General features: G+C 36.2%; 1 protein-coding gene across 2 annotated transcripts in view; it reads right to left on the minus strand.

The window, feature by feature from the left end:
* The window catches only part of Dcp1a (decapping mRNA 1A), a 52,540-nt gene extending 37,148 nt beyond the window's left edge, over window positions 1–15,392 (minus strand). Inside the window, exons 1-3 of one of the 2 annotated variants that reach the window (XM_058582152.1) lie at window positions 15,207–15,392; window positions 12,643–12,683; window positions 10,922–11,049 (exon numbers count right to left, since the gene is read on the minus strand). In XM_058582152.1, the coding sequence (XP_058438135.1) occupies window positions 10,922–11,049; window positions 12,643–12,683; window positions 15,207–15,341 (304 nt within the window). In that variant the 5' untranslated portion in view covers window positions 15,342–15,392. The remainder of the gene's footprint in view (window positions 1–10,921; window positions 11,050–12,642; window positions 12,684–15,206) is intronic. The other variant, XM_046452699.2, reaches the window with a different exon arrangement.
* Window positions 15,393–17,755: the final 2,363 nt, after the last annotated feature.

A 17,755-nucleotide genomic window follows, 5' to 3' on the forward strand; every position in this document is an offset into this window, starting at 1 on the left:
ACAACATTATAGTCGATCATTTCTTTTTAAAAATATTTTTATTTTGTTTACTTATTTTTATGTGTTGCTGAGGATCAAACCCAGTGCCTCACATGTGCCAGGCAAGAGCTCTACCACTGAGCCACAACCCCAGCCCATGGTTGATAATTTTTATTTATCAAATTTTATTCTTCAAATAATGAAGAAATGGGCAACCCCAAATAAAACAGTAAATCACACAAGGGTTTTGCCTCAGCTGTTAAGAATTTATAGTCACAATTGTATGGGTACTCACTGCTCCTTCAGGCAGGAGAAGCATACACTATAAATGACTGGATGTGACACAATGCTGGACACATCAACCACCACACTTTAATGTATCATAAGAGAGAGATAAAGGGTGAAAAGCATGTCCTTTGGCTTCCATGAAGTTGAATTCCAGTTTCTTAGGCTTTGGGAAATAGATTGGACTATAGAATAAGAAAGGTATGGGTGTGTGTGTAGGGGGACTTTTTTCCTTAACTTCTAACGTCATACATTTTCCCACCAATTTACTAAGAGATCATTTAAATCAGAGTTGTAAGTACAAATGCCTATAGGGTATTAAAAAAATCCTGGTGTGTGTCTGTGAGGGAGAGAGGGAGAAAGAGAGGGAGGGAGAAAGAGAGAGACATACACACAGAGAGGGAGGGGGGTAGGGAGAGGGAAGGAGGGAGGGAGAGAAGGGAAGAGAAATGTTGGGAGCAAATGCTATGTTTTCCTTTAAAAATCTGGGCATGCCTGGACATAATGACTTTGTGAGTAACTTGGATGACTTTGTGAGTAACTTGGATCTATGTGGATTTCTCAGGGCACTGAACTTGAAGGGTTGAGGTTTATACTGTCCACTCCAGATTTAGTGGTTATTCTGTATTTCAATTTTTCCAATCACAGTGAACTTCACAGTATAAATTCAAGGTGAAAATTTATGTACACGTTAATATATATGTCACTTATATATGTAACTGGTTTCCTTTGTAAATTCTCAAAGAATAAATATTAAAAGTATTAAATATTAATGTGATAATTATCTAAAAGGGATTAACTGCATGTATGATTAGCTTATAAAATCTTTACAATTAAGATAGCAAAACAAAAGATAAAAATTGCTTTTATCTGATAACATCTTGGTGGGGGCATGGGGATGGGTGGGAGAAGGAAGCTAGTGATTAGTGAACATAATGAAAAGGAGTTATTTTGGAAATTTTGAAATACGGACTCAAAGTTACCAAGAAGGTACTTGGTAGAGGTTCTACTAGAATACTAAGTAGTGGTCTATAATGAGACAGAAGTAGTTCTTATTTTTAAAATGTCTGACCTCAGAGCACCACAGAGTCAACACTTTCAGTCTAAGTCACTGTATGTTCTCATGGTGTTTTCACCCCTTTAATCTACACATGTGGCAATAGCGAGGCTTTTTCCTTATCTTGGTCCAGGAGGCTGGACTAATGCAGTTGCCACAGATCCTTTCTCCTTCACTGATTACAGGATCATACCAACGACAGCAGTGTCGCAGCTGATGGTAGAAGACTGCCTTTCTTTAGGCTACAAAAACAGCACTGTGCTGAACTGAAAGATCACAAAGGATGAACCCTAGAACTTTTCTTACTGTTTATAAATTCCTCTTTCAGTTTGGAGGTAGAACTCACATTTTTTGACTTGACAAATTATAAACTCATCTTGCAAGGAAATTTCTTGCACTGTGCTTTAAGTCTGAAGATTTGTTCCAAATGCCAACAACCACCTACCATCTCTACTGTTCTGAGTCTTGCCCTTGAACTGAGAAAGGACAAGCAGAGAGACAGAAAAAGCACACACTACAGCATTTCTCCTACTAAAACTTTCCATTTGGCAGCTGTTTTCAACACTATGGAAATGAACCTCCCTACTTTTTCTAGTGATCTAATTTTAATTAAAAATGCTCTCCATCAAGAGACTGATGCCCGATATAAAGGAAAAGTTATAACTGAAGCGGAAACAAAGGGGTACTTCTCCCAGGATTTTTCAGGTAAGTTTTAAAAATACTAAACAGTAATAGTATTTTATTTTCTATTTTGTTAGGTAAAGCAGACTAAAAAGTAACACACTAGACTAGTAGCTATATATCAATGCTTTCTTCAAGAAATTTCAGATTCAGTTTTACCTATAAACGATTATTTTCAAAGTGTTTTATAGAAACTAAAGAGTGTTCAGTTTATAAGTGTCAAGGTAAAATAAAATTCAGGATATATTTGGGTTCTTTTGGAAAACCAAAAAAGGACTTTGTTCATTAAATTTTCCTGAAGTACTTTGGGATTATAGAAAACATTTTAAGGGCTGGGTTATGGCTCAGTGGTAGAGAGCTTGCTTCGCATGTGTGAGGCACTGGGTTCAATTCTCAGCACACATATAAATAAATAAATAAAATAAAGGTCCATCAACAACTGAAAAAATATTTAAAAAACCCATTTTTAAATGAGAAAAGAGGCCTTTGGTGAGAGACAATCTGTCTTAAGGTGTTAGATAGAGGAAACCTAAAAAGTTGTCTTTGTTAAAATAATTACCTTCTGGTAAAAAGAGACGAAGTCTAACATGTACATAAAATAATTGCTTCTCTTTTGACTAAAATTACCATCACACGCTTTCCTAAAGATAGGATAAAGCTAGGACTGAAAAGAGAAAAATCTAGACTTTGTTTTTTTAAATTTATGAATAAGTTTTGCTGCTAAAAATAACAAGAGAAAAAACCACATCAATATCTTTACATCTCTTTGGCAGATCTGATTTTCACGATTATTAGGATAATTGTTCAAATGAACAACTGATAACCCTCAAAATAGACCTTAAATACTAAATTTCATAGTTAATCCATGGTGACTATGAATAAACATGAATAGCTCTGGGCTTAATGTAGTAGCATATTTCACTAAAGAGTTTTGAACCTTACTAGGAAGGCAGAGTTTTAACACTAAGAGCTCCAATACACTTTTAATGACTTCTGCTTATAGTTTTCTAAGAAAATTCAACAGAACTATTATTACAGAGCTTGATGGTATCACAAACCTGTATCTTAATATTTTCAATTAACCAGGTTACATTGTATATTATCTAACTGTGAGAAAGAAAACTACAAAAACAAAACAAAAACCCAGTTGTGTTTGCTTTTATTCTTTGCTTCACATGCCAGATTTTAGATTAAAAAAAAAATTGTTCTAAATTTACCGTACAGAATATTCTTGGGGGCATTTCATAATTAAGTGAGAAGAAAGCCTATATACCAAAAAACGAATTCCAGGTTACCACTTTCACTTTGAGAGGTGTCCAAAGAAGTAGCAACAAAGGACACCTGACACTGGTCTTGGGGAAAAGCACCTTCTAGGAGAAACATAGTGAGGTATGTTGCTTGAAACAGGTGCTCACTACCTTGCTGAAGAAATAGTAAATACAAACATAATACTTTCACCACAGAATGCCCAGAGACTAGTTTCCTGTGAAGACAGGACAAGAAATGTATAGATGCTATATCTGCCTTTTAGAGGCCATTCTCTATATAAAGAACTATCCTAGTACTACTTATTGAATAGAACATTTCTCTCAGCATTTTCTTTAGATGTGATAGGAGAGATTTTTAAACTATCATAGACCAATTATTTTATTGTTTATGAGCCCATCCAGATATATTTATGCCTGCGGATGTTTTTGTTAAATTGTGCTTTTCTACCAACTTTTTATCATCTGAGTTTTAAATGAATGGACAAAAAGTGTTTCCTATTGGTTTCTTGTTTTTTAAAAAACGCACATATATTTTTTAATTGCAACAGAAATATATTTTTATTCCCAAATATTGCCTATTGTGACTCTTCTCACCTTTTTTGGGTTTTGTTTTGTTACACTATTAGGGATCTAACTCATGAGTGCATACTACCATTGAGTTACAATCCCCAATCCTTTTTTTTTTTTTTATTTTGGGACAGTGTCTCACTAAGTTGCTGAGGTTGACCTCAAATTTCTGATTCTCCTGTCTCCTAAATGTCTGAAATTACAGGCAGCACCTGGCTCCTCTTCTTGTTTTATATTGTTGATGTGTCAATCTAATCTATTGTTCTTTTGTAATCTCTACTTTCTGCAATTAATTTCTACTCTCATCTTTATTTTCCTTAATCTTTACTCAGATTTTTTTTTTTAACTTCCTAAATTCTTGGGTTGGATGGCATAAGCACACCCCTCCATAACATTAAATTCTCTGCTTTATCTGTCAATTATTAAACTGGTCTGTTAAAGTTTCCCATTTTGATTAGGGATTTTCAACATTCAATTTATAACTGTGATATATATTAGGTATGTACTAACTCAAATCTTCTAGATTATTTATTCTTTTCATCTTCATGTATTTAACATTTATCCCTACTGATGCTTTTTGTCAGTAATGATTAACATAGTTACATCAGCCTTTTTTGGTTAACATATGCCTGATATGTCTCATTCTACCCCTACTTTTAACAAACTGCATATAGGCAAATTCTATGTTTATCCAATCTCATTTAGCTGGCAAATTTAGTTCAATTTGCATTTATTCTAATTACTGATTTTCTTATTTCTGCCATTTTATTTTTGGGCTTCACTATGTTTCTCCTAGAAAGTGCTTTTCCCCCAAGACCAATACCAGGTGTCCTTTGATTTCTACTTCTGTGGACACCTCTCAAGAGTGAAAATGGTAACCTGGAATTCATTTTTTTTGGTATACAGGGTGAAAGTTAAGGTATCCTACTTTTGTTCTACAGTAGTTAACTGCAATATTTTAATTTTATTATTTTTATGGGTACTGGGGATCAAACCCAGGTCCTAGCAGATGCTAAGCAAGTATATCATCACTGGGCTATACCACCAATCCAGTTTCACTTGTTTCTTTCTTTCTTTTTTATTAGTTGTTCAAAACATTACAAAGCTCTTGACATATCATATTTCATACATTTGATTCAAGTGGGTTATGAACTCCCATTTTTACCCCGTATACAGACTGCAGAATCACATCGGTTACACATTCACGTTTTTACATACTGCCATACTAGTGTCTGTTGTATTCTGCTGCCTTTCCTATCCTCTACTATCCCCCTCACCTTGTTTCTTAATACCAAAACTATATTTTTTGTTTTATAGTCAATGTTTACCTTTATTTGTGCCCCCTGTGCTTATTATTGTTTCTTATATCTCATTCCTTCCATGTTCCATTTTCTTTTTGGAATATATCCATTGGAATTACACTATTAAGCTTAAATTAATTGATGCCAAACAGATGCATAAAAGGAAATGTGATTTAAAACTGAGCTACTGCTGCACTAGCACTATTCCAAGAGCTCAACAGCCACACATGGCTAGTGCTCACTGCTGCAGAAAGCTGCTTTAGAAGATCTTATAGCCAGATCTGCTGGAGACAAATGTTCTGTTCTTGTTGAAAATATCTATATTGTCTTGAATTTCTGATTTGTTGGTTGTTTTCTCCTCAGTCCTCTGTGGAGTATGTGTTAGCCTGACTGGTGTTCCTTTATAAATATGCTATCTCAAGTAGCCTTTAGTTGTTTCTGTCTCTTTGCCTTTAATATTTTTTAAGGTGTGTATTTCTATTTTTCATGCTTTGGGCCCATTTTATTGTTATTAAGGTTTATTCCTTTTAGGAATTCTGAAAACTTAAATCATAATCTCTTCAAATATTGCCTCTCTCAAATCTACTTTTATTACTTTAAAATTTGTATCCATTATATATTAGACTTTAATTCTATCTTCTTTGTCTTACTTCCATTCTCTCCCTTGCCATCTGCCCCTGCTTTTGGGAATACATTGTGTATTTCTAGATTTTTTTTCTAGTTCACTAGTTTTCTTTACCTGTTACTAATTAACTGTTGAATCCAGGTAGAGTTTATTTCAGTAATTAAAATTTCAATTTCTATAAGTTTTACTTAGTCTGTTATTTTAAAGTAGCATTTGATCTTCTATTTTTTATTTCCTTTTGCTTCATTTTATAATCTATATTTGATAGTTGCATTCATTAAAGTGTGTACCTGATCATTCTGTTAACTAAATTTTTTGTAAAGTGTTGCCTAATCTTGCTGTATGCTATATATTTACTGCCTTTCATTCACTGGGAATTGTTTCCTTGCACATTTAGTAATTTTGAACTAAATGAAGCTTATCTGTGAAATTTCTGGGCAAACAATTCTTATTGTGTCTTGTAAGGGGCTGGGGTTGGGGCTCAGATGAAAAGCACTCGCCTAGCATGTGTGAGGCACGGAGTTTGATCCCCAGCACCACAAAAAAATTAAATGAAGGTATTGTGTCCACCTACAACTAAAGAATAAATGTTTAAAAAAAATACCATAGGTTATTAAAAAAAAAAAAAGAATTATATCTTATAAAAAGGTTTTACTTTTGCTTCTGTAGGTATCCTAGAGTACTTACCAACTGAGGCAATTTTATGTTAATTTCTTTGCCTAAGTAAGAAATTATACCAAATGAACAGTTTAACTTGAATATCAAATCTGTATGAGAAAAAAATTCATGGTTAAAAGGAAGACATTTTCCTTCTTACCCATAATTCAGACTGAGATAAACGTGGCTGCCATCTCCTTAGATTGGGGGGCAGATACTTCCCAATTAATTGCTAAGAACTAATTAGGAGATTTAGTTATATGCTGGTTTGTGGGTCTTAGTTCTCTCTCTACTTTGTTGCACAACGGCAGCCTAATATTATGGAGTGCGTGTATCTTCAAGAACCCCATAATAGCTGACAACTAATGTCAGCTTCTATGTCTCCGATTTTAGCTTTACGTTTTCACTTTCATGCTGGCCCCTACTCTGTCTTCAACTATGCTATGCATTCTAGATTGTGTTTCTAAATGTCTGGATAAGATACTACTGGACAGGAACTGAATATTTTCTTTGATGTGCCTATCACAGAAATCATAGAAGTCTCTATGGAGTGGTTTTATAATCCAGTTAGTTAGTAAAATGGATTGTATTTACAAGTGAAAACAGAAGATCACTAGATTGATGGTAGCATGCAGATTCATAAACCAAAAGATTTTTGTAATACCATAATCCATTGGGAAGAACTGTTTTTGTTCTGTTTTGATGTCGAGACCAGGTTTCATTATGTTGCCCAGGCTAGCTGCAAACTCCCAAATGACTGCAAATACAGATGTGTGCTCTTGTGGCCAGTTTGCTTTTTTTAAAAATATTTTTGGGGATGTAACTCTGTGGTAGAGCGCTTGCCTAGCATGCAAAGAGGCCTATGTTGGACTTCCAGTAAACCCCAAGCTCCCAAAAAGTTTTCTGAAAAATTTTTCATGTTTAACAGACTTTTTCAACTTATCACGCATGCCTCAGGCTGCCTGGTAATGAACCCTACAACATTTGAAATATTTATATAGAGAAAGTGGGCTAGGGATGTAGATCACTTGTAGAACACTTGCCTACCATGTATGAGGCCCTGAATTTGAGGAGCATTGCAGAGAGAAAGAGGTTGGGGGGAGATGTACAGAGGTAGATAGATATTGGAGTCCCTAGCTTGTCCATGGTACTAGTCACAAGCACACTGGAGGCCTGGGTTATAAGACAACCTTGACAATACTAATAAGACCATCTGGCTTGAGTTTAGGATGGAGACAAAGTCTTTGATATTTTGCATTTAAAAGGTATTTGGCTGACAAAAATATATTCATGATGCCCTTTTAGGATAAACAGGTCAGATCAGTGGCTTAAGTGATTTATCTCAGGTTACAGCCAGCAAAATGGCAAAGCCTAGAATAGAATTCTTGTCTGCAAACTAAATTTCATGCCAAAGAAGTGTTACCATGGCAAAACCACCCTCAGGAATATATTCTACAGCTTTCTATTTAGAAATCATTTATAAAATTTCAAAAAGGAATGTCTTAAATGAGAGGCATAAGAACTAACCCTAATCTGGGCATGGCAGCACACGCCTACAATCCCAGCAACTTGGGAGGCTGAGGCAGGAGGATTGCAAGTTCAAAGCCAGCCTCAGCAACTTAGCGAGATCTTGTCTCAAAATAAAAAATAAAAAAGGGTTGGGGATGTAGCTCAGTCGTAAAGAGCCCCTGGGTTCGATTCTTGGTACAAAAACCAACCAACCAACCAACCAAACAAACAAACAAAAAAAGAAAAAACAGCAACAACAAACCCCCCAAACCAAAACAACAACAAAAACTAACCCAGAGTGTCCTAAGTGGTTTGTGCAATTTAGGTATTACACAACAAAGGGTATATTAGATAGAGTACAGATTCATGCTTTAGACTTCCACTGTCCAATGTGGTAACTACTAGTGCATGTAGCTGTATAAATTCAAAAGGATTAAATAAACTAAAAAAAGATTCTCTCTCAATTATACTAGCAGCCACATTTCAGGCACTTAGTGATCAGTCACTCTATTGGACAGTGCTGATACAGAAATTTTCTGTCTTTGCAGAGTTCTACAGGATGGTACTGCTATGGAAGGTGTACTGATGAATTATATAATTTCATTGCTGCAGTAGAGTAGAAAGGACAATGACTTTGAAGACAAACTGCCCTAGTTTTGAGTACTGGGTCTTTCACTTATTACGTCTGCAAATCCTGAACAAGTTTCTAAATGTCTCTCTCTAAGTTCTCTGTTTCCTCAGTCTATAAGTTGGGAATCAGAAGTAAAGTGATCAGAACATTGCTCAATACCAGAGAATCTGCAACCTCCCCATTATTTACTGAAATCCCAATGAAGCCTTTTGTGGCTGTTAAAAGGCCCTTGTAAAGAATGAAAATATAGTGTTTCTGAAAGACTTGAGAGAATCTCCAAACCTAAGACCTTGGTTAATAAAAGCATTCTCTCTGTAAGATTTTACCTTTTTCTTGGGAGTGGAGTGGGTAGGTACTTTTTATAAATGCAGAAAAACTAAAATAAACAAAGAAGGACCAACAATTAGAACTAGAAACATTTATAGTTCACTATTCTATTACATTGACTCTAAAAGTTGAATGAAAAAAAGCTGGATATGAAGGTGTAATTTGAATTAAATGGGTCAGGTGTCTTGGTGGTATTTCCCATAGGAGAACGACAAAAGAATAGCTACAGAATCAGGTATAATTACTCATATGCACAATCAGATATTAACTAACTTCTTATTTAAAGAACAAATCCCTAAACAACTCAATAGCTTGCTGACATGATAAGTCTATTTTCTACTTTAAAGATGAGGTAGACAAAACATACACTTAAGAAAGACTTCAACACTCTCCAAATCACTGCTTGTTGTTTTGTCACTTCTCCTGAATACAGCTATTTCTTTAAATACTTTCCCCCAAAAGAAGGACCTAGTTAAGTGAGTTTTCATTCAACTAAAAAAACCCCCTTCCCCCTCCATTACTGGGAATAAACCCTGGAATGTACTACTACTGAGCTACACCCCCATCCGTTTTTATCTTTATTTCTATTTTTTGGTGCCAGGGATCGAACCCAGCCACTCAGTGACATCCCCAACCTTTTTTTTTTTTTTTTAATTTTGAGACAGGGTCTCACTAAGTTGTTCAGGTCCTTGCTAAATTGCTGAGGCTGGTTTTGAACTTGTGATCCTCCTATCTCAGTCTCTAGAGCTGCAGGGATTACAGTCATGAGCTACCATGCCTGGCCCTTTTTATTTTTGGACAAGGTCTTGCTAAATTGCTGAGGCTGGCCTCAAAGTTAAAATTCTCCTGCGTCAGGCTTCTGAGTTGCTGGGATTACAGGTGTGCATCATTATACTTGAGTCACTAAGAAAACCTTTGTTTCTTTCTCTTGTTAAAAATCTCTCTAGGGCTGGGGTTGTGGCTCAGTGGTAGAGTGCTTGCCTAGCCACGTGTGAGGCCCTGGGTTCGATCCTCAACATCATATAAAATAAAATAAAGGTATTGTGTCCAACTACAACTAAAAAATAAATATACATATTTTTTAAATTTCTAAAATAAAATGCATCAGTTCATTTTTTCCCCAAGAATATTCTAATTAACACAATAATAAATACTTCCAATGATTTAGTCTTATAATAAATTAATCTCTGATAGGGTCAGAGTTATAGAATATTGACATTTTTGTCGGTCCTAGATTATTGTCTAGATTTCTGTACTTTTCTTTCTTGAAAAGGAAAAGGCCACTCTAACTTTGCTGACTGCATTAATCATTATTAGAGCCTATAAAATGTCTGAAAAGACCCTGGGTTAGGAACCAGAAAAAGATGATAGTCCTCATTCTCCAACTGAATGTCTCTCATGCATTTATGAGTCTCAGTTGACCTGCCTACCCCACATAGGTTACTGTATCATTTAAAAAAAAAAAAAAAATTTTTTTTTTTAGTTGTAAATGGACACAATACCTTTATTTATTTATTTTTATGTGGGGCTGAGAATCAAACCCAGTGCCTCATATGTGCGAGGCAAGTGCACTACCACTAAGCCCCAGCCCCAGCCCAATACTTTTATTTTACTTATTTATTTTTTTTCTTCTGAGCTAAAACCCCAGCCCCATAAAAGCCCATACTTTCTTTGTGGAAAGAAGTATAAGTATGTATTCCCATCTTGTGTTTCCTCAACTAAGTTCTGTTGCTCAGAGGCATGGGCAGCTAAGAGTCCAGTGCTATAACAAAAACAAAGGAGTAAAACTTATTTTCAAAAAACAAACAAAACAGAAGGCTAATAATAGTATAACTAGCTAAAATAACATAAGTTATTATATATAAGAAAGTATTTCCAATTTTAGAGTCAAGGACAAAAGATCTGATCTTACCAAGAGACTCATTTATAATCATAAAACAGAGTGTAGTCCACATTTTGTATTTTAGTATCAAACTCCAAAAATAATATACTCAGATTAAAGTCATTGACTTAAATATAAACATATATACTCACAGCTTGCATTTCTATACAGAAGAAATGGCTCATGAAGCTGAAACTCCAAATCTTTATTCACTGGTTCAACTAGATTGTGCATATTCAGTCGATTTACAATGGTAAAACCATGGTAAGGTGAAGCTGACCTGAGATTTAATAGAAGAAAATCCATAGTTACATTTTATTTTGCAAAAATGTTATCTCCTCCTTATTTTCATTTTTTAAAAAATGAATACATTAGGACATTATATCACACTTAAAACCATTAACAAAAAATTTAAGTCACCTTGTATATCCCTGCTCAGAAGTTTTAGGATTTAGTTTCTGAGAATATAGGCCAAAGTCCTTACTAAGACCAACAAGACATACCCCCAATTCTCCACCCCTACTTCAATCTCTGATTATCTTTTCTTGCTTCCCCTGCTCCAGCCACATTGGGATCTCCTCTCTTTGCAGGAGTACTTCTTCCTAAAGACCTCTGTCTGGACCAGTACCCCCAAATCATAGCTATCTCATTTGAGCATTTGTTCAAATATTACCTACTCATTGAAGTCTATCTGAACCACCATTTTTAATACCACCCAACCTAAATATCCCTGACTTTCCCCTCTTCATCCATTCCACTTATTTTTTATTTTTATTTGCTTCCTCCTCCAACCAGAATGTAAGCTGTATGTAAATGGGGATTTCTGTCTTATTTTTTTTCACAGATGTTTCCCAAAGTTAGACACATAGTAAGTATGATAAATATTTGCTGGAAAAAGTATCACTTATTTTAAATATGGTACAGAATTGGCTATAATGATGTCTACCACTACAATAATAGTTTTTCTTAACACCAATATGTCTTTACATAGTTCTTCTGAATTAGATGGAAAAGACCTGACTCCTACAATAAGAAGTGTATTAGTTCCCATAATGGGAGAACACAATCCTTTGGATCTTCCTCACATGTATCTAATATTTTACTGTTTCTCAGTGACATACATGGGGAGGTAACAGAATTTTATTCTACAGATTAGGAAATAAGCTGGGTATGATTAATGGCTACGCCCAGTTACACAAATAATATAAATGGAATTTAATTTTAGGTTTTCTGATTTCAAATCCAGTTTCTTCTATATTAAGTGATTCTACACTAAGTGCTATCTGGTACACTTTGAACCAAAATTCCAAAATGTGTTAAAGTGCCCTTGGATTCAATCCTTAGTTAAACAAACAAACAAAACCCCAAAAACAAACTACAGAACACAGAGATCAACTCTCAACTACTTTACTTTATAGAACTAATTTATATATAAACTCTTTCTCTCATATGTGTGTCTGTGGATATATTGGATATATTATTTTATTCCCTTTTTTAATATAGGGAATGAGAGGCAGGCATCTGTTTCAGATTCATTCATCACTCAAAAATGCATTTTATTTTGTAATGATTTTGCTAGACTCCTAAATAAATTCTAGTTCTGTTTATTCTGAATCACAGGAAGGATAAGAGAAGGGAAATAGGCTAGAATCTCACAGCTAGGAGTGGATGAAAAATTGAAGGGAATAAGAAGGAAAATTCCAAAGATAAATAAACAGAAATGAACCACTTCACATGACATTGCTTCCCATTGTATTTCATTTACTTATCTGCAGTAATGAGGATTGGACCTAGGGCCTCATGGATGTTGGGTAAGCGCCCTAATACCGAGCTATATTCCCCCATCATTAGATTTTTTTTAAAAAAAGCTTACCTTCGATATACAAATAAGGTCCCTTCTATATCAGTCTTCTCCTATAACAGATAATGAATCAATTAGTTTGTTTCTTAAAATCCAACTCCAAAAGTCCCAATGGAGAAAAAATGCTTCATGTTTAAAATCAACATGTTATATTTACCACAGTTTTGAATAGGAAGTCTCCTTCTCACTCCACAAATTGCTATTACCAGTTTCTCATGTATCCATTCAGTGTTATTAGTGCATACTTAAGTATATGCAATGTTTAAACCAGGAACATGTTTATACCTGCAACATTTTTCCTGTTTAACTAATAAAGGAGAAAACTGTAGAATTAACTTTTAACTTTTATTTTAAAGTTTATAAAAATTAACAGAAAAGAAATGAAATTTTCTTACAGGATACTTTGTTTCATCACTGAGGGATTTTTGGTATATTTTTAAGAGTAACAAATTTTGTGGTTAGTTAAGAAAAACTATCAAACAGTTTGTTATTTTTAGAACTGTTGAAGAGTTATGGATACTGAAACTATAATCTGCCTTAAGTAATCACTATAGGGCTCTAACAAAAAAATTTAAGTGAAAATGTGATTAAGAAAGCAACTCATTACCACTTTTTCTTTGCTACAAGAGCTTATTTAGATTTTTTTAAACAGTTACACTGTTTCATTTTCAAAAGTAAATCATCCTACTGGTCTGCAATTCACAGTCTAGATTGGTTGTAAGAATTTTAATGTAACTAACAAACTTATTTATTTATTTTTAGATGTGTGGACTTTTATTTTATTCATTTATTTATATGAGGTGCTGAGAAATGAATCCAGTGTCTCACACATGCTAGGCAAGCACTCTACCTCTGAGCCACAACCCCAGTACTAGCAAACTTTTAAAACTTTAATGTTATTCATATCAAACTGAATTTGTTGGAATTCAAAATAAATTGTCTTGACTTCTTCAAAGAATATTACCTTAGCTTAAATATCACGGTGAAACTTTTTTTTCCTAAGGATTGAGGCCTTTTCTTGCCTTTAAAAATGTTAGTAGTAGCTGGGTGTGCTTGTGGACACTGATAATCACAGTAAATTGGGATGCAGAGGCAGGAGGATTAGAAGTTCAAAGCCAGCCTCAGCAACTTAGTGAGACCCTGTCTTGAAATAAGAAATAAAAAAGGACTGGGGATGTGACTCAGTGATTAAGCACCCCAGGGTTCAATCCCCAGTACAAAAAAAAAAAAAAAAATTAGTATAAGAAACTGATAATTGGGATTAGGGTGTGGCTCAGTGGTAGAGAACTCACCTATCATGTGTGAAGCATGGGATTTGATCCTCAGTGCTATATAAAAAAATAAATAAAATAATATAAAAGTATTGTGTTCTTTTAAAAATAACAATAAAAAAAATTAAGAAAAACAGAAAGAAACTGATAACTGCCTCGCAGTAAAAGAAAATTTGTCCCCAAAAAACATTGTGCAAAGTTATAACTCAGTATAAAATAACAGAGAAAAGATTTTGGTTATCCCCTATGTGCCATGATGCAAATAAGCAAATAGCAGCTTATTTTTCAATTGGTCTTTGTAGCTTGTATTTCCTACTTAAAACAAACTCCACAGTTTAAAAATTCTAATGCATCTGTATGTTGTAAAAAACATATTACGATAATCTTTTCAGTTTTGTTTAAGGATTTCTCATTGAAATGTGAATGCCATTGATGAATTTAATCTAACCAACATTTATGAATTATTTTACCGGTGTAAAGCTTATAGCTGAAAGAGTTAATTAGGAAGGGTCAATCACAAAAAACGGGGAACTTACATTATGTAAACAACTAATGAAGCTTCAAGCAAGAGTTAACAAAAGTCAGTGAACAGACTTAATACAACTTTTTGGATCTTCTCTGGTGCACAAAAAGCCAGTAAGTACTTAGTTTGAAGACAGCATTCAGAGGTGACATCATCGGTCTCCTTTCCCTGTAAAAGGTCTCCAGGGAATCCAATTAACATAGAAGCCCCTTCCTTAATTGTTTGAAATCTTTTCTAAAATTCTGGAAATACAGTGTAGTTCAATTAAAAGCCAAACTCACTCAAACTAATTGGATTTCAAATTTCAAATCCTAATGACCTCTGGGAAGAGGGCTCACGTGTATGTCTGTTGGGGGGAGAGAAGGGGTGTTCATTTTTAGATTATATATGCATAACTTATCTAATAATCCTCGAAGCTTCAAACATAAGCTTTCAGGCATCTTTTCGTCCTACCGGTCTCATATTCCCTAATGCATCTGTAAAGAAGGCAAGTCGCCCACGTCCTCAGACCTGACCCTAAGGGACTGATCTTGCTCCAATCCCCCCCACCCCCCTCCAGCGGCTTTTCCCTGAGATGTCTCGGGCCTACTTTTTCACTCCTTCCGCCTAACCCCGTGCGCTGCCGACACCCCAGAGGCCCTGGACCGGCTCTTGGCCAGTTCCTGGCCTCGCCTCCACCGCCCTGGCCTCTTGCTTTGCCCCCCACCCCTGGCAGCTTGCGCTGTCCCTTTAAGAGGCGGCAGCAACCGGACTGGCGTCCTCTAAGGATAAGCCTCACTCACCCACTGGTTGGCTTTAGGGCAAAAGGTGTACAGAGCGACCTGGCCCGTGAGGTCTGCTATGCTGGTGATGTAGGGGTCGTGTTGCTTCAGGGCCGCCAGGCTCATCTCCTGCCCAGCTCGACTCAGCGACTCCATCTTGAATCCCAGAGCTCAGCCCCTCCAGCGGGGGCGGAGTAGCGAACAGGAAAGTGCGATCCAGGCAAAGTTCCCCCAGCTGCGTCAGTACCCTTAACTTCCGCCTCTCAGCTGTGCCTCACGGCGGGGCGGTACGTCAGCTATTTTGTTCCGCCGCTTGCACACCGCCAGTTACGAGTTCCGGTGACGTTAGGTCCAGGGGCCCAACGGTCCGAAGCAGCCAGCACGCCTGCGCGGCAGAGTCGGCGGGCGGGAGTCCTTGCACTTCCTCTTCTCTCGCTAAAACGTCCGGTTGCCCGGGGCTGTACGCGTGTCTTCCAGGCTCCTGCTAGGAGATGCTGGGCACCGTCGGGTGTCTGCTTCGGCCTCTCGCGGCAAGGGAAGGGGGCCACAGAATCAAAGCACCGCCGTGGAAATGCCGGGCTCCACGGGCCACTGAGAAATAAAGAAAAGCGTGGAAAGGGGGCAGCTCCGAAAATTAACCCCCAGTATCTGACCGCATCACCACCGTTAGTAATTTGGTGATATCTGAAAGAAAAGTTTCAAAACAGCCAAATTAACCTGCCTGGAACTACAACTGCTATGTTTCCCCGTCCACTTTTGCTCCTTATTTTCCTCATATGGATCTCACACAAACGTTTCCAGTACTAGGAAAAGCCCATAAACGCTTGGGTTTGTTTGGCATCATTTAATGAATTAGACTGTTCATTCTTACAGCAAACCTCCGTTGAGTATCTTAAAGTATTTTTAAAGAGCCAGATACTTGGGTAAAGATAAAATAAGATGCGGAGACTACAGCGAGCATTGTCTCAGACTTCTTAAAAAAACCTTTTATTGAAAAGACACCCCAAAGGAATTGAAAGTTTTTGAAAGGAAAAAAAAAAGTATTTTCATCGAACTAACACAACATATTTGTATTGTTTATGATTTTATTCCCAGGAACGTTGTTACTAAAAAGAGAAACCGTATTCTTTACAGAATCATGTCTGAAGCATGTACAAATGCGGGCAAAGAAAAATATATCATTAATTTACCCTTCATTACACAAATATTCGTAGAACTCCTAATTAGTAACTGGTGACCCCTTGACTCTTCCAACTCTTTTTAAAAACATCTTCCTGGCCCTGGGAGAAACTGAAAGAAGTACAACTATGCAAGCAAACAGGGCGGATGCTAGAGATATCTCTTTCTGAAACCGAGAGATGAAACCACTAACTCCTTCTGTCCAGGAATGCCTAGGAAGGGTTCAGGGAGGAGGTGATGTTCGAATGGTGCTTCAGGGATGAGTAGGTGTTTCTCAGGAAAATAAGGTAAGGGCTCTGGCTATTTTACAGCCCAGTAGGGAGGTAGGAAAGATGTAGTCATCCGTATTTGATAGAGGATTGAATTCAGACTAGGGAATAATAAATCAGTTTCTCAAAGTTCCATGCTAGTTAGTGGGATTCTGGTATTAGAATCAAAGGATCCCTGGGATTCTTCTTTCAGAACTGGGTCGTCCTTTCTCCCAGTGGATGGAGGCAGGAGCCCTAATTCCTCCCACCTACCTTCAATCCATTAAAACACACACACACACACACACACACACACATTTATTTATTTATTTTAGTCGTAGATGGACAGCTTTATTTTATTTGTTTCTATTTTTATGTGTTGCGGGGGAATGAATCCATTGCTTCACCCATGCTAGGCAAGTGCTTTACCACAACGCCATCCCCTTCAATCCATTTTTAAAAACCTGTGCCCTAATTTTAAAATGCGTGTATTATTTTAAAGGTAATGCATTCACTTGGTACAAAATTTAAAAAGCACACCTGAAACTATATTTTTTTTTTTCTTACATAGATTTCCTAAAAATAATCTAAGGCATTTCCTTTTTTTTTTCTTGTTTTCTTTTCTTTCTTTTTCTTTTCTATTTATTTATTTGGTACTGGGATTGAACCCAGGGGTGCTTAATCACTGAGTCACATTCCCCAGTCCTTTTTATATTTTGAGACAGTGTCTTGCTAAGTTGTGTAGAGCCTCACTTATTTGCTGAGGCTTGCCTTGGACTTGCAATCCTCCTACCTCAGCCTCCTGAGTTACTGGGATTATAGGCATGTGCTACCACACCCTGTCTAAATCATTTCCTTTTAATTTTGATTGAGCAGGGCTAGCTTAGGGAAGAACACTAAGCTATTTTAGAGAATTTTCATACTTAGAATAGAAAGATAGATCACTTCAAAATGCATTTTGCATGCCCCTGAAATATGTTAATATTGACTCTCCTGCTCTATACAGCTCTTAAATTATATTAAAGACAGTGTGAATGTTTTGGAATTGAAAATCACTCTCATTTAATTTGATATCTAATTTTTTTCTTATATTTGTAAATTAAATCTCAAGATCTTTCTTGTGTCTTTACACAATAGACTGTA

This window comes from Marmota monax, unplaced genomic scaffold, assembly GCF_021218885.2.
Source record: "Marmota monax isolate L192 unplaced genomic scaffold, Marmota_monax_Labrador192_F-V1.1 WCK01_AAM20220418_F8-fsc00042, whole genome shotgun sequence".
Taxonomy (NCBI): Eukaryota; Metazoa; Chordata; class Mammalia; order Rodentia; family Sciuridae; genus Marmota; species Marmota monax.